This window comes from Phyllopteryx taeniolatus, chromosome 4 (genome assembly GCF_024500385.1).
Source record: "Phyllopteryx taeniolatus isolate TA_2022b chromosome 4, UOR_Ptae_1.2, whole genome shotgun sequence".
Taxonomy (NCBI): domain Eukaryota; kingdom Metazoa; phylum Chordata; class Actinopteri; order Syngnathiformes; family Syngnathidae; genus Phyllopteryx; species Phyllopteryx taeniolatus.
The window spans coordinates 10,628,741-10,652,498 of NC_084505.1; the positions used below are offsets into that span (position 1 = coordinate 10,628,741).

Consider the following 23,758-nt stretch of genomic DNA (forward strand, 5'->3'; position numbering starts at 1 on the left):
CAAAAACGCCGACACGATACGATCGCGGACGGAGAAAGAGCAGTATTATGGTTACTGGTTTGATGACACTAACGCCCCGCCTGCTCCAATATCACTGGCCCTGGGACACGCGCTGCTCCACTATGATTGGCTGTTGTTTCCCTGGGGAACGCCCGACAGTTTTCAGACGGGAAAATAAGTACTGTATGCGAGTTAAGTGTGGCGGCGTTAATATTTTTCCCACGAACCCTAAGCCACCCTAATCCATCCTAAACTGCCTTAAAACCTAAACCTAGTCCTAAACTTAACCATAACAAACGTCTTTGTTTTTAATTCGTACAAATGTGACACTTGTTTGGGATGGTGCTCAGGAGCCAATCATGTTGCAATGAGGCGTGTCCTACCTAGAAACTATGTGGGAATCCTGGTAACGCGTTGCGGCTCGGCAAAGCGCAACCTACTGGAAAAAAATACAACAGAAAGAGGCGAATACGCCAGGCGGCAAGGACACCCAACAGTGAAGTCTTTCTTCAGATAATTAAAGGTAAGGTTCGCCGTCATTGACCGTTGTTGTTGGGTCGTGAACTTGAGCTACACTTCAGCGGACACTGAATGTACATAATAGGTGCGGTGAATCAGCTCGGCTAACTGCGACGCAGCTAGTTCGTTAGGTGAAGATGACGCGTGGTTAACGTGCAACTCAAATATAACGCCACCTAATTGTGATACGTGTGATTTCATTTAACGTGCTAGCATAACATTGAATGTAGCACGGTCGCTTCATCCTACTGTATTGCTATGACATCCGCATTCATCGTCTTATCAGCCGATAGACACTTTCTCGAGGAGGCAGAAAGCCCTTTTGGGTTACCCCGGACGTGATAAAACGTGTGTACTATTTAATGGCGCAAGAACCGGCATCTTGAGCGTTAGCATGCACCTACTGGCCAGGTCACACCACTGGTCACTGTGGTCAGAAATTATATGGCGAGCGGATTAAACATTTAAAAGGCTATAAAATTGACTATCCGAAATAATCATTACATATATCAACAGCGTCTTTCTCACGAGTCATAGTTACATTTGTTACATCAGTGTGATTTCCTTTAAATACATCTGCAACAGAAGTGTGACTGTTTCAAACGTCTGCATTATAATTTGCCTAGGTTTGGGCAAATGACGTCACTTTTTGATGTGCTACATCTACCTTTTCTAAAAAGGTACATGTAGATGGCACATATCTTGAACTGCAGTTATGACCAGTCAGAATCAAATTATAGATTAGATCAGTGGTTCTCACACTTTTTACCAACTCAAAAAATATTTGACTCTACAAGTGCAACCATCATGACAACATTAAAATACAGCAGCGTAGTAGGCTGAAATTTTCATAAAAAATGAGGCAGAGGTTTCATTTAATATTATTGTAAGCCACTGTAACAGTTTCAACATGAACACTGAGCTTAAATAGAGGAAAATGAAAAACTGTCCTTTAAATAAGGATTCAATTAAATAATACTACACATTTAAGTTAAATAACAAAATATGTACCTAAATGTTTGAAAAGAAACAGTTCTAATAGATTAAATGGCAATGTATTGTACTTTAAAGTTAAATACAACTGAACTGTACTTATCAAATGTAATGTAGTGGATTAATAAAAAAGTTTAATGTGGTTTGAACATTTAATTAAGTGATTCTTTCACATACCACCAGAGGGGTCCAGCGTACCACTGGTGGTACTCGTACCACATTTTGAGAACCACTGGATAAGATATCTCAAACTGGAGTTACACGTCAACAGTTCTGTCACAGATATCTGTAATTCACATCGCAGATACAGTAAACCCCACCTCCATCGCGGGGGTTACGTTCCAGTCCACCCCTCAATAAGTGAAATCCGCAACATTTAAATACACCCCAGGCATGTTTTTAGAATATTTACAGTACTTAACATTTCTTACGGTCTTTAAACATAGTTTTAAAACATTTTAAAACAATAAAAACACATTTAAATACACACAATATTTTAAGAGATCAAGACCAATAAAGGACAATACAAAAATAATGTACAGACAGTAGTAAAAAAAAAAAAATCAAGTTACAACTTTAATAACACCCCAAAAACACAAGATACGTGGACCGTGAAAACTGAATGGCAATACAGCTGGGGTTTACTATATCTGTAAATGAATTGTAGATCTGTGATGGCAAACTACGTACACATGAATGGCAAAAGTGACATTTGTCTGAGGCAAAATGATGTTACAGATTTTTGAAATGCTAATTGTGGATAGGAAGAATGTAGCTACAGATATCCCCAAGTTCTTTTTGACTAGGCAAAACTAAATTACAGATATCTGCAACATATATCCGGTCTAGCTGTTAAATGTTCAAAATATACTTTACACCGATTTTATCGGCCTTATCGGTATCTGCTGATAATTAGCATTTTATGCTGATCGGCTTCACTGTCATAATTCGCCGATGATCGGCTCCGCAAAAGACATTTACTCTGCATCGCCATCGTGCACAGTATATTTGAATCCAAAAGCTAGTTTATTTTTAGCCTTGTCGCATGTCTTTTGGCGTAGTCCTGTCAATATCTGACGGCCAAAAAAGTTATTTAAAAAAGCAAAAACAAAAAAAAACATGTTGGCTGTGTGGAACAGACAACACATCTGAGACAGACAACACGTAATGCCCGGATCAGACTACAAGACACATTTGTTCTTTCAAGATTGCACTATGTCAGACTACTGCATTAAAATATTGTATTCCGATACCACTGCATACCGTTTTTTTACGATCATTGCGGGCTTTATCTTGTCAACTCAAATGCGACCGGATACACTCGTTACCGTGGTGACGACAACAAGAGTGGATCGCGCCGACTATATTATGAGGACAAAATGGGGGAAAACGTGTGTTGGTGGTCACCGGTGCTCAGGACATGAGAGGATGTTCGTTTAAGGCTTGCTTGAGGTATGTTCCCGTACTTTTAATACGATACGGCTCGCAAGCAGGCAACAAAAACGTTATGTAGCCTAGCAAGCGAGTGGTAGCACGAACGGTTGGACGTAAACATGCCGCCGTTCTGACGAATCATGCTCTAACATTTCGGTGTGGGTGAAGTAATTTAATTAAAAATAATTTAATGACAGTAAGTTAGCACTCATTATTTCTGTAATGTTGGTTTGACCTGACTGATTAGAATACAGGATCTGACTAGAGCAGTGATTTCCAACGTTTATGGAGCCAAGGAACATATTTTACAATTGAAAAAATCTCACGGCATACCAACAAACAAAAATGTCACAAAAAGTGGATACATTAATTACTGGAATAATAGATACAGGTCTAATAGAAGACCATTCATTTTTTCTGTCAGTCACTATTCTTCACTGGCATAAATAGAGGAACAAAGATACATTCCATCCATCTATCCATTTTCTGAGCCGCTTATCCTCATAAGGGTCGCGGGAGTGCTGGAGCCAATCCCACATATCATCGGGCAGGAGGCGGGGTTTGCAGGTTCTCCCCGTGCCTGCGAGAGTTTTCTCCGGGCACTACGGTTTCCTCCCACATCCCAAAAACATGCATGGTAATCTACAATTGACAACTCTAAATTGCCTGTAGGTGTGAATGTGAGTGTGAATGGTTGTTTGTTTGTATGTGCGCTGCGATTGGCTGGCAACCAGTTCAGGGTGTACCCCGCCTCCTGCCTGATGATAGCTGGGATAGGCTCCAGCATGCCCGCGACCCTAGTGAGGAGAAGCAGCTCAGAAAATGGATGGATGGAATTAGTGCTGAGGGAGCTCATCAAGGAAGAGGAAAAACTACAAAACATTATGTTTTATTTTACTATAATGGCATAGAGCTTGACTGCTTACAGGATATGTTATTCATAATGCTGCTTATGTCTTGAAAAAAAATCTGTTGTCAGATGTCAAACATGCTTTTGTATTAAATGGTGTGATCATATGTCACAATGATTTCGCACAATTTATTTTCCCTAGTGTTGCCAAATTAAGACTATGATAATATTGTAGTCTTCCTCTGCGGCACGGAGATTGACTGGTTAGCACATCTGCCTCACAGGTCTGAGCACCAGGGTTCAAATCCCGGCCCCGCCTGTGTGGAGTTTGCATGTTCTCCCCGTGCCTGCGTGGGTTTTCTCCGGGTACTCCGGTTTCCTCCCACATCCCAAAAACATGCATGGTCGGTTGGTTGAAGACTATAAATTGCCCGTAGGTGTGAATGTGTGTGCGAATGGTTGTTTGTTTGTGTGCCCTGCGATTGGGTGGCGACCAGTTCAGGGTGTACCCCGCCTCTCGCCTGAAGATAGCTGGGATAGCCTCCAGCGCGCCCGCAACCCTAATGTGGATAAGCGTTACAGAAAATGGATGGATGGATGTAGTCTTCCTCTTTATTGCTTTCTCATTCTTCCACCCTCTCAGCCAATCACGCACTAAAATTCAAATAAGCCCAACCCAATTCCTCCCCTGCCCTGACTACATGTGTCTCTCTCTCTCTCTCTCTCTCTCTCTCTCTCTCTCTCTCTCTCTCTCTCTCTCTCCCCCTCCCTCCCTCCCTCCCTCCCCATTCTTTTCACCTCCCACATTCCTGCCTACCAAGTTAAACATGTTTAAATAGCAATAGACTGAAAGGTTGAAGTACATGATAGGAGGTGATTGGTGGAAGATCCTATTGTGGAGGAATGGAAACACATTGTGGTTTTGTTTGCAAAAACCCTCATGTGAGTCGTGACATTTTTTTCTGCTTCCTCTCAAATATTTATTATCAAATATCTTATTTTTTTCAATGATTTTTTTTGTCTGCCTTTCTGACCTCTCTCAATATCTCCATCTTCTTCCCTCTCGGCTGCCTGTTTTTTGATTTGCATACGTACCTTCCCCCCACACTGTAATGCCAAGTTCTTGGCTGCTGATGTGGTCTTGTGATGCTTGAGTAGAAGTTACATTTTGCTGAATGGGAGATTGGCTTTAACATGCTTGGTTACATCGTGTTTTTTGTACGTGTTTATGTGATGAAGAATCTTCAGTTTTTTGTACACAGGATAAACTGTGTGGCAATAATATGCGTTGGTGTGTTTATTTGTGACCGTTTTGTTATATTCAAACAAATAGTTATTTTATTGCGAGTATATGTTTGAGACCTACCCTCAATTGGTGATTATCTGCGATATTTTGAGCTGGTATTTTCCGTCACATGGTAGTACACCGAGCGCACAACTCTAAATAGGGACTTGCCTGTATCCTGTAAAAAAAAAAAAAAAACATAATTCAGAAATCTGCTAAATAACATGGGGTGCAAACGATGACGCGCGATATAGAGGAAGGAAAGGAAGGAAAAACTGTCCCACTATAACTGGTATGTCAGCCCAGTCTGTCTCCAGTCACAACAGATAGTCAAGGCACAGTTGATAATTTTATTTTCTCCCTCTAGAGAGATTGGTATGCAGGTTGGCTTGACTGGTGGCCAATCTGTCAGTGGCCATGACATGATAAAAACAAACTTGTTCTGTTGATTTAAATGTCGCCAAGGACACTGGAGTGTTTGCTGCAGTAAATGTACAAATGTACAAACCTGCTTATTTGTTTGTTAATGTGTTCAGTCAAAAGTGATTGAGTGCATTCAGTTGTATTGAGTCATCCATCCATCCATTTTCTGAACCGTTTCTCCTCACTAGGGTCGTGGGTGTGCTGGAGCCTATCCCAGCTATCATCGGGCAGGAGGCGGGGTACACCCTGAACTGGTTGCCAGCCAATCGCAGGGCACATAGAAACAAACAACCATTCACACTCATAGTCACACCTACGGGCAATTTAGAGTCTCCAATTAATGCATGTTTTTGGGATGTGGAAGGAGTGCCCGGAGAAAACCCACGCAGGCACGGGGAGAACATGCAAACTCCACACAGGCGGGGCCGGGGATTGAACCCCGGTCCTCAGAGCTGTGAGGCTGACGCTCTAACCAGTCGTCCACCATGCCGCCCTGTATTGAGTCAATAATTAGGGAAAATATTTTACTGTAAACTCAAACAGGCTCCCTTTAGACTGTCACTAAGAATGGATGCTGTCCTCAACAGCTAATTAGATTAGAATCTTAGTCATTAGACTAAAAACTGAAGAAAAAAGATACATCGTACCTAATGATAGATGCATTTGTTCAGACTGCCATGGAATTAATTCATAAGTTAGATCTACTTCAGTTTAAGAGCTGACAGTGTATTCCATTACCAGTATGATCCTTGCAGCTGTTGATATTATTAGGATTGGAATTGATGGAATTGGATGGAATTGATTAGGTTTGTAGGCCTACTATAAAATGGTATCACCGAAAGTGACGCAGGCATCAAGTATTAAGAGTGGGATGGAAGTATGCCCAGTATGCGTGCCTATTGGTGTGTGCACACTTGTGCATGCTTTTCAAATGCAGACATTAGCGTAGTGAGCGTCCTCAAAGCTAAGTTTTCTGACGGCAAGTAGGTAGCTGCACAGTTACAGAAAGTTGAGCGGCATAAATGGAATTAGTTTCAAAGTCTAACACCAGCGCGCAGATGTGGGACCATTCTGGATTCAAGCCAGCCCAACGAGCTGATATGTCGAATTTGTTAACTTAACCTCAAAGAACTTAAAACCTCAAAGTGACAAAATCCACTTTAAACACAACCATCGCACCCAATTTCTTCAGCTGGGAACAAAAAACACGGTGGAACATTTCCCGTTTCCCGTGAAAGTCTTTGCCGAAACAATGCAAATACAAGCGTGACAACGTATATGTGCACGTATGCTCACATTATATACAGTATAGTGTACTCACTATTGTAAGAGATGTAGCCATTGAACAGATTGACAAAGCAGTGTTTAAAGAAAGGCTGCAGAGTTCTGAGTAGTACAAATGTTGAATCAAAACAGTTTGCTTCGATCTACTTGTTGTGCTGTTATTTATGTTGCTATACTTTGCATTTATTCTGAAACAACTGAAAAGTTGAACTTGATAGACAGTATATTGCCTGTTAAGGCGTGGGTTCAGTGACGGCGCGAATGTGAGTGCGAATGGTTGTCCATGTCTATATGTGCCCTGCGGCTGACTGGCGACCAGTTCAGGGTGTAGTTCGCCTTTTGCCCGAAGTCAGCTGGGATAGGCTCCAGCGCCCCGCGACCCTAACCAGGATAAGCGGTGTTGAAAATAGATGGATGGATAAACCTCTGTGCAAGTATTTTTTGTATTTGTTCAGTACAATTTTTGTAAACAGAGCCTGAGTGTCTTTTTATTTATATTTTTTATTTATCCAAGATGTTATATTTATTGTTCTACATTACAATGCCAATGTTCAATATATTCTTTGAGTTAATTGTTCTTAAAAAAGGATGTACTTTAATTATTATGCTCTTGTATCACTGTATAAGTGGCATCAAGAACATCAACAATACTATCGTTTGGCGTGGTAGTTTTGTGGAAAATATATCATCCTCAAAAATTTAAATAAAAAAAACTAAACAGATACCATATATTGAGAGGGAGAGCAATGGATAACAAATATTGTATAGTGTAAAAAAAAATAGAGTAACAACTGTAATAAAAATCTGCAATATAGCAGGACAGCAAAGGAAGAACTGTGACATAGCGGAGGATTACTGTGTATAATGCACTCCCAAAGTTTATGTAAAAATTCTGGAAAACCCTTCTACCTATGTATAATGCATTTTTACAATACATGATTTTGCTTCTACCCATGTGATCAAAACATGAAGTAGTATCTTTATTTTGTTAGTTTTTTTTCAAAGAATTATCCTGATGTTAAGCACTTTATTTGAAAACATAATACTTTTTTAAAATTGTATTTACTTGCTCTTATTTTGAAAGTCACAGCCCTACTTTTATTTAGTAAATGAAACAACACACAGTTGTGCTCATAGGTTTGATTACCCAGGCAGAATTTGTAAGACGGGTACAGTTCTTTAAAGAAAACATGAAGGGCCAGGAGAAACGCATTTAATTTTAATGGGATTCAAATTAAACCAACAAGCATTTCAGAAAAGCATTATCATCAAACAAAACATAGCCATAAAGAAATTAATGATGGTTATTGTTCAGTCATATTTAAAAACAAACAAACAATATTATACAAATTGTGCCAGGCTATATAAACTTATGAGCAGAACTGTACATGTATGCAGTCATACGTACCCCCTGTCATATTGGAATGAAAGTGTAGGCTGCACCTTTTTCATAACCACTCGGTGGCATTTTGGAAATGAAAGTGTACACCTTTCTCATAACCTCTAGGTGGCGATGGCATATTAGAATGAAAGTGTGCAACTTTTTCATAACCTCTAGTTGGTGGCGTACATTAAAAAAATGTGTGTATATAATGCGCACTATTGACTTTTGACAATTTTGGGGGGGGGGGGGTTAATGTGCATTTTACACGGGAAATTACGGTACTGTGTCTGTACTCCGTGATGATAAGTTGCATGGACTCATTGTACCAAGGCTGGGACTCTTGTATCCTGGGACTCACATAGTTTTAAGTTTAAAATGATCTATGTGGGAGTATCAAACTAATTTTTTTCTGGCGCCATTGAGACGCAAACCATCTCCCATGATCCCCTGTAAATTGCACAGGGGATCATGGGAGATGTGCATTCGCAGTGGAGGAAATATCACGCCACATTGAGCAGAGCGCTAAACTTATGTAGTTGAATGTCCTGTGAAGCTTAAATTAGAGATGTGGACACATTTTGGTTTTGCAGTAATCTAAAACAATCAAGGATAAGTAATAAGTAATAGGAGAACTTGAAGCCACTATGTTGATGTACAATCACCGGGATCCAAGAAGCAAGCAAGGCAAACAACAATTTGTGAGACATTTCAGCAAGGTTTTCAGCTTGACTGGTACAAATTTCCATCTTGTCCATATTGCAGTATAACATAACAGGTAGTTGAACATCACAATCTACTCAGAGCTACGTAACCACTATTAGGTAGGCTTTACATGATCAGGATTTTTGGGGCTGATCACAGAAAAAAACGATCACCGATCCGCTCACAAGATGGAGCTATGTGTTTATTTAAATGACTTGTTCATTTATTGTGTATATTGTGTACTGCGTACTGAGTATCTTAAAGTATTCACTAGTATAAAAGTATTCTCATTTTAGACAAAAGCTAAAACATCAATGACCTCTAGGGGCCATTTAAGGATTGGCCACTGACACAAGTTTAGGTCAAATCAACATTACAACATGACAGAAATCATGGGTGCTGACTTACTGTAATTAAATTACTTTATTGCAATTAAATTACTTAAACAAATACTGTTAATTACATGCTTACTCTAACTTTCTCACGGTCCCAGCTATATGGACGGGTGTTGGGCAGAGTTTGTCCGTTTGGATTTCTTTCCCCCCCCCCCCAACGCTGCATTGCTTGAACGTGGCATGTACATTATTCATGTGCCTGATCAAATTTGTTGTGTTGAAGCATTTAGATGATGTCTCCCAAGACGTACTTCAGTTGTTTGTCTGAGACACCGCAAAATAGTCCCACACCGACGATGTGTTTTTTCACCGATAAGATTGAAAAAACTATATTGGCTGTCAGATAGTTACAGTACTACGCCACAAGATACGTGACAAGGCTAAAAATAAATTAGCTTTTGGATTCATATGCCACGGCGATGCGGAGTAAATGTTTTTTGCAGAGCCGATCGATGACGTCATTGATCGGATCGGCGAATTATGACATGAAAACCGATAAGACAATCAGCATAAAATGCCAATTATCGGCCGATACCGATCAAGCCGATCAGATTGGTGTAAAGTCTACTATTAGGTAGCTATAACTATGATTAGTACATTTGAGCATTACATATTTTGTGTTCAACTACAATAAGTATGTTTAACGTGTATTTAATCTGTATGTTGAAAACAGCATCAGAAGTAGGAGGTCAATTTACTGTTAATCCAACCTGAAGAGACGTTAGTTGCACTTTATTCAAATAAATTGTGAATGCATTTGCCATTAATGGTAATGTATATCTATAAATAAGTTTACCTGATACCTTTACAAGAAACAAAAGGAATTTTGAAAATATGACATGCACTCTCAACTATCCAGGTATTTATTTAGCAGTCTCACTGCTTGAATTTTTGGCTAAAAAGTTACTGAATTGATTTCAATCCACTGATTCTTTTTGGATCGTATCGTTCTAAATGAACCAATATCGCCTTTGAATCGAATCAGCAACCAAGAATCGTGATACAAATTGAGTCGTTAAAATGAATCGGTTTCAAATAAGGGTTTCAAGACAGGGGTAGGGTTTCAAATTAAGGTTTCAAGAGAGTTTTAGGGTTTCAAACTAGGGTTTCAAGACAAGTTTAGGCTTTCAAAGTAATTTTAAAACATGGGTTAGAGTTTAAAATTAGGGTTTCAAGACTGGGTTAGGGTTTTGAAATACGATTTCAAAACAGGTTTCGGGTTTCAAAGTAGGGTTTCAGAACATACTTAGTGTTTCAAAACAGGTTTAGGATTTCAAAGTAGGGTTCAAGATTGTTAGGGTTTGAAGACAGGGTTAGTGTTTCAAATTAGGGTTTTAACTCGAGAGTTTTAGGTTTCAAATTAGGGTTTCAAAATAAGGCTAGGGTTAAAACAGGGTTAGTGTTTCAAAGTAGGATTTTTAAACATGCTTACGGTTTCAAATTAGGGCTTAAAGAGAATATATGAAAGTTTCAAATTAGGTTTTCAAAACAGGGTTAGCGTTTCAAAGTATGGTTTCATAACTGGGTTAGTGTTTTTTAAATTAGGGTTTAAAGAGCGTTTTAGGGTTTCAAATTAGGTTTGTAATTGTAATAATAAAAACTGATTTTATCCCCATACCTGTGGTTGCTATTTAACACCATCACTGACTAGCATTTACATTCCCTGAGAAAAGTTACAGGATTGGAATGACTCTTCATAGTCAAGCCGTCGGGTGTTGCAAAGGAAAATAAATTCTATTTTGACTATAAAATGTATGAAATTAAGAACGATACACACCTATTTACTCAAATGTCCCAAATTATATAATTTTTTTACAGAGAAATCTCAAAATTGGGGTCTGGAAAAAGTAAGGAATTTTGAAATCTCAAATGTGTAGGAACCCAGCAATATAGGATCAGTAAGAGAATCGCTTGAACATTCACCGAACGATTAACTTTAGAACCAGCTCTCACAGTTTCTGTTTTCAATTCCCATCCCTAGTTGGTATACAAAATGACATCATCGTTTGAATGACTCTGAATTTTGATACTGTTGACCTACGTAAGGTAACGTCATTGAACTTGCAATGGGATGTCCAAACATGCGGAACACACTTAATCGCACCATTGTCCGTGTTTTACTCAAAAGCTCACTGCTAGGAGATGGAAAGTAAACTCAGGCGTTATTATTTATGACTTGTCTTATCGGGTGCTATGGAGCCGGTGGAACCTGTTCTATCGTCTAGAAGTGGGCAAGTATTTCTTTTGCAGAGTTTCACACCATCCTGAACTCTGTTTCAGTCTACATCTACTCTACAGTGCCGCGAAAAAGTATTTGTCCCACTTTTTTTTGCAGGTTCCCCACTTTAAGATCATCAAACATATCTAAATATCAAACATAACCCACGTAAACATACAATACAATTTTTAGATGGTGATTGCATTTATTAAAGAAAAATAACTGCAAAGCTACCTCGCCCTGTCTGAAAAAGTAATTGCCCCCAAAACCTAAGAACTGGTTAGGCCATCTTCAGCAGCAACAACTAAAATCAGGCGTTTTCTATAAATGGCAATGAGTCTTTCACATAATAATAATTTGGGCCACTCCTCGTTGTAGATTTTTTTAAATTCAGCAACACTGGAGCATGAACGGTCTTTTTGAGGTCATGCCACAGCATTTTAATCGGATTCAAGGTCAGACTTTGACCAATCACAGTAAGTCATCAAGGTCCTGAAAGAGTAGAGCAGCCCGAGACCATCACACACAATACGAGCCTTTAACTTAAAGTGAATAACATTTAATATTTGGTGGCATAACCCTTGCTTGCAATAACTGCATCAAGCCTGTGACCCATTGACTTCACCAGACTGTTGCATTCTTCATTTGAAATGCTTTTCCAGGCCTTGACTGCAGCCTCTTACAGTTCTTGTTTGTTTCTGGAGGTTTCTCCCTTCAATCTCCTCTTCAGGAGGTAAAATGCATTCTCTGTTTGGTTAAGGTCTGGTGATTGACTTGGCTGCTCTAAGACCTTACACTTTTTTCCCCTGATGAAGTCCTTTGTTGTGTTGGCAGTGTGTTTCGGGTCATTGTCTTGTTGCATGATGAAGCTTCTCCCGATTAGTTTGGATGCATTTTTCGCTAAGGCTTGATGCAGTTATTGCAAGCAAGGGTTATGCCGCCAAATATTAGATATTATTCATCCATCCATCCATTTTATGAGCCGCTTCTCCTCACTAGGATCATCGGAGAGGAGGCGCGGTACACCCTGAACTGGTTGCCAGCCAATCGCAGGGCACAGACAAACAAACAACCATTCGCACTCACAGTCACACCTACGTTCAATTTTAGAGTTGTCAATTAACCTCCAATGCATGTTTTTGGGATGTGTGAGGAAACCGGAGTGCCCGGAGAAAACCCACACAGGCACGGGGAGAACATGCAAACTCCAAACAGGCGGGGCCGGGATTGAACCCCGCTCCTCAGAACTGAGGCAGACGCTCTAACCAGTCGGTCACCGTGCCGCCTAAATGTTATTCACTACGTTAATTTAATCATGTCTGTTCCAATACTTTCACTCACTTGAAAAGTGGGTGACTTCAAACAAAATATGATCTGTCCTGAGTTTAACATATTCAGTTGTAAATACCATCAAATTAAAGCTGGAATTCTGGACTTTTGTCTCATATTCATCTTTTGATCTGAAGCACAAATGTCTTCAGTATACAACAAAAACAAAGGAACTGACCTTGCCAATACATTTGGAGGGGACTGTACATTTGTTTGATGATCTTAAACGTTAAAGTGGGGGAAAGTATGAAAAAGGGGGCAAAGCACTGTATGTGAGGTGTCATGGCAGATCGCATTGTAGTCGATTGTAGTCACTTTTCCACACAACACGTTCTCTGCTAAAATAAATTAATAACCTGATACATATTGGAGAAAACTATTGAGGCACATTTTTTCACTGCATGATGCCTCATCGGCTTGAAACTGCTTTAAGTGGCATGTACATAGATCTTGAGATATTTCTAAAATGTGAGAACCCACACCCAACAATTAAAAAAATATATGATTGGTTTTATATGTGCCCTGCGATTGACTGGCAACCAGTTCAGGGTGTACCCCGCCGCCTGCCCGTTGATAGCTGAGATAAGCTCCAGCAGTCCCGCGACCCTTGTGAGGATAAGTGGCTCAGAAAATGGATGGATGGATGGATGGATGGCGACCAGTTCAGGGTGTACCCCGCCTCTCGCCGGAAAGATAGCAGGGATAGGCACCAGCACGCCCGCGAGGAGAAGCGGTACAGAAAATGGATGGATGGATATATATATATTATTTGTCATCTTAGTGTGTCTTGTACAGGACATTTAGATACCTGGCACAACAATCCATACACTTAAAGGAGACAATTATGCAATTAAAAAAAAAAAATTAACATGTCTTTTATGAAAATACTCCAAGAATCAAGAAACACATATCTAGTGTTGCAGAATTATGTCTGTTTTGAGGTGGTGGTCCTCACTGATGAAAATAAGCCTTTCTTTCCTTACCCCACCATCCCTCCAATGGGGCAAATACCGACTGCGGAATCCATTACCATGACAACTAAGGTCGCCACTAGTCTAGAAAAAGCGAATGTGAATTGGGAAGTGCGTGTGAGCCCCCACGAAGACGGTGTGTATTGTATTTTCCCTCGTGGAGTGGGCACTTCTTCACCAAGCGGCTGATTTTGCACCTGTCAATTAGCTCATCCGTCCATGTGCTGCTTGCAGCAGACACAAGGCCAAACGCAAATACCCCCAATGCGTTGGCACCTTCACAGTGCAGTCAAGTATCAGCCGATAATGTGGTAAACTAATCCCAAGATGTGCATTCAACAAAACTTTGGTGTTAGCTTTGACATTGTGTCTTAGACAGTTTTTTTTGTCCTGCTTTGGCCTGGGAGTGGTGTCTCTTTGCCTAGCTATGGGTGGTATTATGTATATTGTACAATTTGCTTTCTGACACATTTTTGGAAATAGACAGCTCACAAAAGATTTACGTGGTTGTTTCACACTTGATTGGTGGGCATACTCTCTGGAGACCCCACCTATTTTAATATAAGCGTTTAAAGTACATTTTCTTTAATATGTCAGGCTTAACAATCTATACATCGACAAGCAGAGGCTTGTCCATCAAACCAAAAATTTTACACTATCAAACGGGGATGTCCCGATCCAACTTTTTCAATTCAATTCAATATTGCAGCCTTGAATATTGGCCGATACCGATATTGGTCTGATCCGATATCAGCGATAATCATACATACTTTTCTTGTTTTTTTTTTTTTAATTCCTTATTTTTAAAAACACCATTTAAACAACATTTTCCCTCGTGTTTTTGAGAATGTAGGGCGAAAGCTGAAACTGACTATGAGTGTAGACTGAATGGGGAAATGAAATTAAATGAAATGTCAGTATTTTGAGGGAAATAGCCCATGAGCAACATATGGGGGGGGGGGGGGGGGAGTACTATGAACTTGTTTGTTTTTGGAGTGGTGAACTTACTTCAAAATTTTGAATTATGAACGATGAATTGAAAGTTTAATAGTTGGCATTAAAAAAAATATTTTTCCCAACACTGATCCTGTATTTTTTCACATTGCAAGATATATTGCAGGGTTAAAATTAATCGCAATGTCATTTTTTTCCCCCAATATCGTGCAACACTGGTGGCACCAACGGGGAAATGAAATGCCAGTGTTTTGAGCGTAATAGCCCCTCATCAACGTATTGAAAGAAAACTATGAACTCGTTCGTTTTCGGACCGGTGAACTTAGTTCAAAATGTTGAATTATGAACTATGAGCAGAACTAGTTCATTTTTGGAAGGATGAATTGAACTGTGAACTAGTTCACATAGAAAATGAACTTTCCCGACACTGATCCTGTATTATTTTTAGGCTTAACACGATCATGATTTTTGGGACCGATCAGCAAGTTTAATAAAAAATACCCGATCACCGATCTGATCACAAGATGGAGCAACGTGGGACCCTGTCATTTAAAACTATGCTGCTAAATTATGAATGATTAATAAGACAAAAGCTACATAAAAAGCATAATAGTTGCTATGAGTGCAATAAAACTCCTGACAGAACACAAACAGCCTTTAGGGCTTTAATGAGCTCACACAGTATTTAAAATGTTCCACCATTTTGTTCAGATAAATCCCGGTCACGTGATGCAATGAGGGCGTTGTCGGGCACGCGAGTGCGGGAGTATAAAGAGGCCTTTACTCTCTCACAATCACACACACAGGCTTCTACAATCACTGACTGTTTCCACATCGATGTCATCAACAGCAATATTTCAGGTGATTCACAGACATATCGGAGGTACTCCGAGCTAGCAGAGCTGCCACTTGTGTTTACTCCGCCCTTAACATTACGTTATTGAGGTAGTCGTGAGCTGTAGAGTTTTTCATGTGACTTTCATGTAAACACACACTATTCACCATATTGCATACATTCTCACCATTGCCAATACGTAGTCTGCCGTTAAGAGCCAGACCGGCAAACTAATGTTACGGTAAAAGCAAATCAGCCTCCGCCTTAGTGTGCTTCCCTCCAATAAAACAAGTGAATTACTTTTTTTGCACACTTTCTCTCCATCACAGACACATGCTTTTGCTATCACGGACCGTTTCCATATCGATATTATCAGCAGCCTTCTTTCAAGTAATTCTCAGACATGTCGGGAGATACTGCGAGCTAGCAGAGCCGCCGCTAATGTTTACTCCGCTCCTACGTTACTCTGCTGCTCACTGTAACGTAACGTTTGTAGTAGTTGTGAGATGTAGAGCACTGGGATGTTTATTACAATTTTGGGAGAGTTTTCTGCGTTTACCTTTGGCACATGAGTTTTGCTCTCCGGAGCTTCTCCACACGAGAAAACGTTTTCTCTCTGCAGCATGTGTTTGTGAGGAAAGCTTCCGCTTCAGATGGGCTCTGTCCCTTACTCGTGCTGTGGCTGCTTATCAGATGGCGCTGTGGGTGGAACAATATTGGAGGCGTGGCTGCATCTGAGCCTAATCTAATTTGATCTAATTTCTTGGTAGCGGCACGTCAGATTAAAAAAATAAATAAAATGCCAATATATGTAGAAATTCCAAATATCGGTGCCGATAATCGGGCGTGCCGATAATCGGTCGATCTCTCATCCTCTGCCATTCCTCCTTTCAGATCCTCTCCAGTTCTGTCAGGTTGGATGGTGAATGTTGGTGGGCAGCCATTTTCAGGTTTCTCCAGAGATTGTCAATTGGGTTTAAGTCAGGGCTCTGGCTGGGCCATTCAAGAACAGTCGAGTTTGTTCTGAAGCCACTCCTTCGTTATTTTAGCTGTGTGCTTAGGGTCATTGTGTTGGTGGAAGGTGACCCTTTGGCCCAGTCTGAGGTTTTCATCCAGGATAACCCTGTACTTGGCCGCATTCATCTTTCCTTCGATTGCAACCAGTCATCCTGTCCCTGCAGATGAAAAACACCCCCACAGCATGATGCTGCCACCACCATGCTTCACTGTTGGAACTGTATTGGACAGGTGATGAGCAGTACCTGGTTTTCTCCACACATACTGATTAGAATTAAGGCCAAAAAGTTCTATCTTGGTCTCATGAGACCGAAGAATCTTATTTCCCACCATTTGTACATTAGCATGCGGGCTTTCATGTGTCTTCCACTGAGGAGAGGCTTCCGTCGGGCCACTCTGCCATAAAGCCCCGACTGGTGGAGGGCTGCAGTGATGGTTGACTTTCTAGAACTTTCTCCCATCTCCCGACTGCATCTCTGGAGCTCAGCCACAGTGATCTTTGGGTTCTTCTCTACGTCTTTCACCAAGGCTCTTCTCCCCCGATTGCTCAGTTTGGCCGGACGGCCAGCTCTAGTAAGGGTTCTGGTCATCCCAAACGTCTTCCATTTAAGGATTATGGGGGCCACTGTGCTCTTAGGAACCTTATGTGGAGCAGAAATTTTCTTTCTTCTTGGCCAGAGCTGTGCCTTGCCACAATTCTGTTTCTTAGCTCTTTAGGCAGTTCCTTTGACCTCATGATTCTCATTTTCTCTGACATGCACTGTGTGCTGTAAGGTCGTATATAGACAGGTGTGTGGGTGTCCAAATCAAGTCCAATCTGTATAATCAAACACAGCTGGACTCCAATGAAGGTGTAGAACCATCATAAGGATGATCAGAAGAAATGGACAGCACCCAAGTTAAATATGAGTGTCACAGCAAAGGGTCTGAATACTGTGTGATATATCAGTTTTTCTTTTTTAATAAATCTGCAAAAAAGTCAACAATTCTGTTTTTTTCTGTCAATATGGGTGCTGTGTGCAATTAATGAGGGAAAAAATATAAACTTAAGTGATTTTAGCAAATGGTTGCAATATAACAAAGAGAGAAAAATTTAAGGGGGTCTGAGTACTTTCCGTATCCACTGTACCTCAAACAATCCTTGAACAAACGTCTTCTCCCGAGCACCGGTGACCCCCAGCACCACCACACGTTTTCCCCCATTGTGTTCTTTTTTTGACCAACACAATACACACGCTATCCATTGTTGTCGTGGCTGTGGTAATGAGTGTATCCGGTCGCGTTTGTTTTGACAAAACCCAGTGATCGTAAATGACGTCAAAAGACACGCAACGAGGCTAAAAATAAACTAGCTTTTGGATTCAGATATACTGTACACGATAGCGACGTGGACTAAAATGTCTTTTGCGTAGCCGATCAATGACGTCCTTTATCGGAAAGGTGAATTATGACATTAAAGCCGATCAGCATAAAATGTTAATTCTTGGACATTACCGATCAAGCCGATCAGATCGGTGTAAAGTCTAATTTACATCGGTGTATATATCACAAGTTTAAAAAAATATCCCCCCAATATCGTGCAGCCCTAACATAGAGGTCACATTATAGTAACACGTTTGTTTTTCACTTTGTTTGTGCTGTTGAGTCATATTGCTTAATGACTCTGTGCATCATTTCCACACTTGGTTTTTTTATCAGTAACACCGCACTTCTGAACACTTCATATTGCTTAACGACTCTCTGTACTTTTGTGTTTATGTCCTAAATGTATATTTTGTCACAGTGGCTTCTTTACTGTCGTACTACAGTGTCTCCAACTACAGGGAACAAATTCCCAATGTTTTAACATACACAACTTGGCCAATAATGATTATTCTGATTCTGATTTAAGTGTGAAAATAATGATGAGTTTCTAAAATCGTTAACAATTTTCACAGATTCAGTTTGTCTAAGGATGCTTCTGAATGCCAAAACAATAGTTTGTTGTCATCCTCTATACTTTTTAGTTGTGATCTGAGGTTGATTTGATGACATGTCATCAAATATTTGGACATTTGCCTCCCAATATACAATACCACCTGTAAACCAAGTCTACTGAACCACCATATTTTTTTTCCTTTTACGACAGCCTGCTGTTGCAGAAATTTGTTGGAGTCTTGAATTTGACTTATTATCATGTGATCTGGGTGTATCGAGTGTGCTTTTTCCACATCACGGTTTTCCCTCTTCTGACGGGACAGAAGTAGTATGTATGGGTTGCTTTGGTAACACAAACAATGACTTTTACATTCCACAGGGTCTGAGCTTTTTTATTTTGTGTATTGTGTGTGAACTGAGTGACACTTAAATTTTTATTCTAGGAACTTTACTCCAAGAGGATGCAAAGCAGTGAAAAGCTGAAAACGGAAAAGATGGACAATCTCAATCAGGTGTGACTTTTCCATATTTAGAATCATTGACTAGCAAACTATTCAAACAGCAAAGTGCTTACCCAATATACGACAAGATTTTATGACCGTAGTCTGACATTGTGCAAGAAACCAAATTTGTCTTGTAGTCTGATCTAGGCATTACACAATACAAATGGTTAACAAGCAACGCGTTACCTCATCCTTAAAATAACCAGTCATTGTCATGATGTCATGTAATTAGGAGGACAGTATTACTGTCATTGCCACTTTGACTTACATAATGTTCCAACAGATGCTAGTATTCCCTGAAAACTCATTCATGTGTCTCACCTACAACTCTTTATGCAGTAATAACTAATATGATGTGTACGGCTGTCACATTTGCATTGGTGTAGTGTAAGGAGCGGCTAAGGGTGTGTGTGGCGACATGCAACAGGGCGGACTACTCGAAGCTGGCCCCTATCATGTTTGGGATCAAATCCCACCCTGATGAGTACGACCTGGATGTAGTGGTGCTTGGTTCGCATCTTATTGATGATTATGGGTAAGATACACATGAAACTTTCCATATACAACTACTATATGGCTGTGCTTTATAAAATCACAAACGATTGTAAAAGCTACGTCACGCTCACAGAACCACTAAATAAGTACAGTAGAACCCCGCTATTCATGGAGACAGGAACCGAGCCCGACTACAAAAAGCAAATTTTTGCGAATAATTGACACTCCCCCAAAACTGATTGCAATTGGTTATATTAATAGTTTAAACCATAAATATGCTGCAAACTATGACTCGAAAACACATTAGTAGCATTGCGAACGCTTACAAACATCTTCAAACATTTCTGTACCCTTAAAAATACAGTAAAGGAAGCAGTTTAAAGCTAAGCGCATGCATACACAATGTACTGTACAGTTCCTGTATGTACATGTCAACAATTATGATGATGACATTAGTTAATAATTACCTGTACTTGAGCAATGCCGTACGGTGTAAAACGAACATTTGATTGCGCAGCAAAGCGCAGTTATTACATTGACTGTGTCGACACCCCTGGTGCTGTTAGGAAGCCCTGTTTCGTGGGCCACTGGCTGATAGCAGTTAGCGCTAGAATGCTAGGGTTTGGTGTTTACATAATCTAAAACCACTGGATGAACTGGTTGTCGTAGATAGGTTTAGCGATGGTTCGCTGAGCTGTTGTTAAGCATTTTACTGGTTTTAATGCTGTGTTAAGTCTTAGTTTGGCATCAGTATCTTGAACCAAAGCAGCCGCAGGAGACACGGGCGCTGTGATTTTTATCCCGCTGACTGACAATCACAAATCTAATACGAGGGCACTGTGATTTTTATCCTGCTGAAAATCACAAATCTAACACAGTTACTGTTAGATTTGTGATTGGATGAGCGATTGTGTATAGGCGGAACACAACAGCCTTCTGCTACCTTAGTTTGGTTGAGCGGACAACTACATTGATGTTTTTTGGCGTGGTTAAGGCCGACATTAACTGTTGTCTCAACTAAATAGACGACACAATACAAAAAATATCATACAAACTGTATCCAGTATTTTGCCATGAAAATATATTTAAAAAAATATTCTGACTATTTTTTTCAACATTACAGGGAATCACGATAAGGCAAGCGTTTCCGTGAATAATGGAGGAACCTCAAACCTAAAATATGTGGTGGTCCACTGAACTATATAGTCATTTAAGCATTTTCTTTTGTTCTCTTCCCACTGTGTCATAGGAACACTTTTCGAATGATTGAGCAGGATGACTTTGACATCAGCTCCAAACTGCACACGATTGTAAGAGGGGAGGATGAGGCAGCCATGGTGGAGAGTGTTGGGCTTGCTCTGGTCAAACTTCCAGATGTCCTACAAAGACTGCGGCCGGATATTGTTATTATCCATGGAGATCGTTTCGATGCACTGGCTCTAGCAACTTCTGCAGCACTGATGAACATTAGAATACTTCACCTAGAAGGAGGAGAGGTGAGAAGACAGTGAATTAAGGGAACTAAGGAACGTTCTTCTAAGCTTTTTCCCTCCATCCCGTCCATCCTCATTTGGGGAAGCGGGTGACCTGTAGCCCAGCTGACTTTGGGCGAGAGGCGAGGTTCACCCCGGGGTGATCGCCAGGTCACATATAGATAACCATTCACACTCACGTTCACATCGCTGGACAATTTGGAATCTTCATTTAACCTCTATCTAACAAGCATGTTTTTGGAATGTGGAAGAAAGCCATAGTACCTGTAGAAAACCCACACAAGCACGGGAAGAACATGTAAACTCCACACTGGGAGACCAGAGCCGATTCGAATCACAAATATCAGCACTGTGAGGCAGACATAATTACCATTAGTTCATCGTGCTGCTCCAACAAAGCTATTTAAAAAATATAATTAATAATACTTGAGGAAAGCCTGAGGCCCACCTTGCCAGAAATAAGTGAAGACTTGGAATGTAATCCATGACAATCCTTCAAAGTACACTGCCCACATAGTCTCCTTGTCCATGGAGATTCCCTGGTAGTATTTCTGGCCCTGTTTCCAGCAGGGCTGCACAATTACTAAAAAAGATTATTATTATTATTTTTTTTAAATTTATTTATTTATTATAATATTTTTTTTTCTATTTAAAATACGAGCACTGCTAAATATGAAAAGTGCTTCATTTGCAGCAGTGCCCACAACCTAGTCATCCAGCCACCACGGGGCGAACGTATGGTTAAGGCTTCATTAGCACTAGCACCGCGCTCCGGGGCCAACTTTAAAATAAAAGCCAAAAATGGCATAGATGTCCAATGTTGTAATATATGACACTTTTATTTTGAAGTTGGCCCTCTCAGCACGTTGGTGGAGAGTCTGCGTGTCACAGTAAGACACTATTAACAATCGTCGCGGCGACTTGAGTTTAACTTTTCGGCTGGCTTGACCGCAGTGAAAAAAACGTCGGAAATAAATAAAGAGGGAAATCACAACTGCCAAGTTCTTTGCAGTTTGTGATTGTGCATGACTGAGCAATGGTCAAGCAGAACAGCAGAGATGTACCTTCCTTGACAATTTGCTACTGTATGTTGATGGGGATTTTCAAATGAAAAGTCGGTGCTTAGGGCCTAACGTTTATTAGGTTTTATGCCTTAACTGTATTTGCTTCCATCAAGTTGCAATTTGTGATTGCACTTTGTAATAGCATTATTCAGTTAGCCCTCGGTAAAGTAGAATTTTTGTGGGTTCATTTATATTCTTATTGTTCTCTATCATTTATTCTTATTTAAAGATTCATTTTGCACAAAATCTGTTACATATTGTTTGTTGAAAAATAGTGCAATAAAAATTAATTTTTCCCTAACATGAGGAATAATCGTGATTTCAATATAGGTCAAAGTAATCATGATGATTATTTTGGCCATAATCGTGCAGCCCTAGTTTCTAGCAACTTCCACATCACTGGTGAACATGAAAATACCTCACCTTAAGGAAGGTTCTTTTTTTTACAGTATATCATTTGCTAGAAAGTACAGTATGCTAGATTATGGATCGTAGTGAATCAGCCAAGAAAAATAAAAATTACTTTTTTGGTGCAGATACGGATAAAATTGATGGAATTTATTTTCACTTTTCATCATTTGAGTCACTATGGAGTGACTGTAACAGACATTTTGAAGTTTTATTCCACTTTGTAGGTGACCAATTTTGCCTTGAGATGTACAATGCCATGAAAAAGTATTGGCCCCCTTCTCAAATTCTTATATTTTTGTATAGTTTCCTTACTTTCAGATCATTGAACAATTGTAAATATCAGACAAATATAACCCAAGTAAACTTAAAATGCTCCTTTTAAATGATTTCATTTATTAAGGGGGAAAAAATTCAGTTACCTGGCCCTGTGTTAAAAAGTAGTTAACCCCCTTGTTAAATCATGAATTAATTGTGGCTAATCACAATTTTTGGTGAATTTTCACTTGATCACACCCAAGCCTGATCACCTCCAGACCTGTTCAATCTAGAAATCCCTTAAACAGGATCTGTCCCGACGATATCAAGTCAGAGAAAAGATCTAAAAAAAATTGCAACAAAATGATACGATCCAAGGAAATTCCAGAACAGTGGAGAAATAAAGTAATTGACCTCTAGCAGTCTGGAAAGGGTTAAAAAAGCCATTTAAAGCTTTGGGATTCCACCGAACCGTAGGGAAAGCCATTATCCTCACATGGAGAAAACATGGAACAGTGGTGAACCTTCCCAGGAGTGCCTGGCCTACAAATATTACCCCAAGAGAACAGCTATGACACATCCAGGAGGACACAAAGGAATTCAGGACAAATTATAAAGAACTGTAATCCCTCCCTTGCCTCAGTTAAAGTCAGTATTCATGACATAAGACTTGGCAAAAATGGCATCCATGGTTCCAAGGCAAAGAACACTGCTGACCAAAAAGAACTTTACTTTTGCAAAAAAAAACATCTGAATAATTCCCAAGACTGTTGGGAGAATATTACATGGACTGACAAGATGAAAGTTGAGCTTTTTGGAAGGCGTGTGTGTCTCGTTACATTTGGCGTAAATGTAGCACCGCATTTCAGAAAAAGGACATCATACCAACAGTCAAACATGGTGGTGGTAGTGTGATGGTCTTGGGCTGCATGCTCCTTCAGGACCTGGACAACTTGCTGTGATTGATGGAACCATCTTGAACAGAAAATCCTGAAGGAGAATGTTCAGCCCTCGGTTTGTGACCTCA

The 23,758-nt window shown here is 40.1% G+C and overlaps 1 protein-coding gene across 5 annotated transcripts in view; it reads left to right on the forward strand.

Annotated features, from left to right (window-relative positions):
* Nucleotides 1–217: 217 nt before the first annotated feature.
* The window catches only part of gne (glucosamine (UDP-N-acetyl)-2-epimerase/N-acetylmannosamine kinase), a 46,704-nt gene continuing 23,163 nt past the window's right edge, over nt 218–23,758 (forward strand). For 2 of the 5 annotated variants that reach the window (XR_009787993.1, XM_061769372.1), the window contains exons 1-4: nt 4,585–4,738; nt 18,954–19,022; nt 19,400–19,548; nt 20,758–21,004. Coding sequence is in view for 4 of the 5 variants with exons in the window: in XM_061769372.1 (XP_061625356.1) it covers nt 4,700–4,738; nt 18,954–19,022; nt 19,400–19,548; nt 20,758–21,004 (504 nt within the window). In the remaining variant the exon portion in view is untranslated. Of the gene's footprint in view, nt 524–4,584; nt 4,739–18,953; nt 19,023–19,399; nt 19,549–20,757; nt 21,005–23,758 lie in introns of those variants that run through there. The other 3 variants (XM_061769371.1, XM_061769370.1, XM_061769373.1) reach the window with 3 other exon arrangements.